Source organism: Propithecus coquereli, unplaced genomic scaffold (genome assembly GCF_000956105.1).
Source record: "Propithecus coquereli isolate 6110/MARCELLA unplaced genomic scaffold, Pcoq_1.0 Scaffold46, whole genome shotgun sequence".
NCBI classification, from domain to species: domain Eukaryota; kingdom Metazoa; phylum Chordata; class Mammalia; order Primates; family Indriidae; genus Propithecus; species Propithecus coquereli.
In genome coordinates, this window is record NW_012150396.1 from 4,239,126 (window position 1) to 4,240,758 (window position 1,633).

At 48.7% G+C, this 1,633-nt stretch overlaps 1 protein-coding gene across 1 annotated transcript in view; it reads right to left on the reverse strand.

Annotated features, from left to right (window-relative positions):
* Positions 1 to 1,633, reverse strand: part of CCDC109B (coiled-coil domain containing 109B) — a gene marked incomplete at its 3' end in the record, with an annotated part of 23,512 nt that overhangs the window by 10,418 nt on the left and 11,461 nt on the right. The window contains exon 4 of the mRNA XM_012655081.1: positions 930 to 1,034. Coding sequence (XP_012510535.1) covers positions 930 to 1,034 — 105 coding nt within the window. The remainder of the gene's footprint in view (positions 1 to 929; positions 1,035 to 1,633) is intronic.

Sequence of the window (1,633 nt, forward strand, 5' to 3'; positions counted from 1 at the left end):
TTTTCCAACCCGCTTATTCAGTTCAGTGCCGTGGGTGACTGGACCCTCTCTGCAGCTCAGGACGCCTGGCAAGAACCAACCCTGGACAGGATGCCATCCACTGCAGGGCGACCCCCGCCCCACATCCGCGCAGACTGGGACAACGCGGACACGCCCGTGCATCTCACACGCACGGCTCTGGGAGGAGGGAGGAAGCCAGAGTGTCTGGAGAAAACCCAGGCAGACATGGGGAGAACACACAAACTCCACACAGACAGTGGCCGTAGCTGGGAATCAATTTTTTTTTTCTCGTCAATGTGACAGCAAAAGGACATTGAAGGATGTTATTTGAGGACCTGCTATCCTATAACGGTGGATACACATCGTTCTCCATTTGTCACAACCCACAGAACGTGCAACACCAAGGGTGAACCCTAATGTAAACTATGGACTTGGGCGATAATGACCTGTCAGTGTAGGTTCATCAACGGTAACCAACATACAAGTCTGGTGTGGGGTGTTGGCATGGGGGAGGTGGCGGGCAGAGGTTATCTAGGAACCCTGTGCTTTCTGCTCAGTTTTGCTGTGAACCTAGAACTGCTTTAAAAAGTAAAGTTTATTTTTTCAAAGGAGTTAAGGGCTGTACAACAATATATATCTGAATTCATGATTTTCAGATTTATGTCTTAACCTAATAATGTCAGATTGAGCATTCAAGAACCTACGGTAAAGTCTTAAAAATCTAAAAAGAGCATGAGACTCACAGCCCTGCTAGGCAACTTCTAGTAATCACTGACCCTCCTGCTGCTAGAAAAGCTTAAACGTTGGTTCTCTGAAGCCTTCTTGGTCATTTGATCAATTTAAAAGATTCTTAAGATAAACTCTGCTCCCTGGAGGGGCCCCACAGCTAAAGGTAAAAGTTAGGATAGTTGGATAGCTGTGTTTCTTACCTTTCTTGGGGCACTGCACATCATATGCCACTTTGTTAATGACAAGCTTAAAATCATTCATTAGCAAAATATCCATCAAAGTTGAAGCTGGAATCTCACAGCCATCTGAAAGAAAAAACATAATGCAAAAATATGTCTCTGTTGTCAGAACAGTAAGAACCATTTTCCAACACATAGAAAATCACTAACCCAGTCTTCGCAATACAGTAGTGGACGTTTACTTTTTTGGGGGTCCCCAAACCCAAATACCATTCCCATTGGGGGGAACCCTCTTGTGTTGCTCTGCCTCCCACTTCACTGGACCAGATGGAACGGGCAGGCACTCCCTCTCCTGCTCTCCGTCTGCAGGGCTGGGATCCAGGTGAAGGCCCCTGGCAACACCGTGGCTGCAGAAGGTCATGGAAGAAGATTCAGGAGAGCTGGGAGCTCTTCACAGCGAAGCAGGGAGTGGAGGGGGCAGCGTTAGCAACAGAGCCCATCAGGTGGTCTCTGGGCTAATCTGGTCTCTGCTCACGTTCTCTCCCAGTTCCAGCCCTCTTCCGAGGCTGGCTTCTGTCACTTCCAGTGTGAGAGCCTGTTGACATACTCCTCGGCTTAGGCAGAGTCCATTTCTGCTGCTTACAGCCAAGCCCCTGACTGGTACACGTAGCACACGGGTAGTAACATTCCTAAAAGCCTGCCTTTTGGCCGGGCGCGGTGGCTCA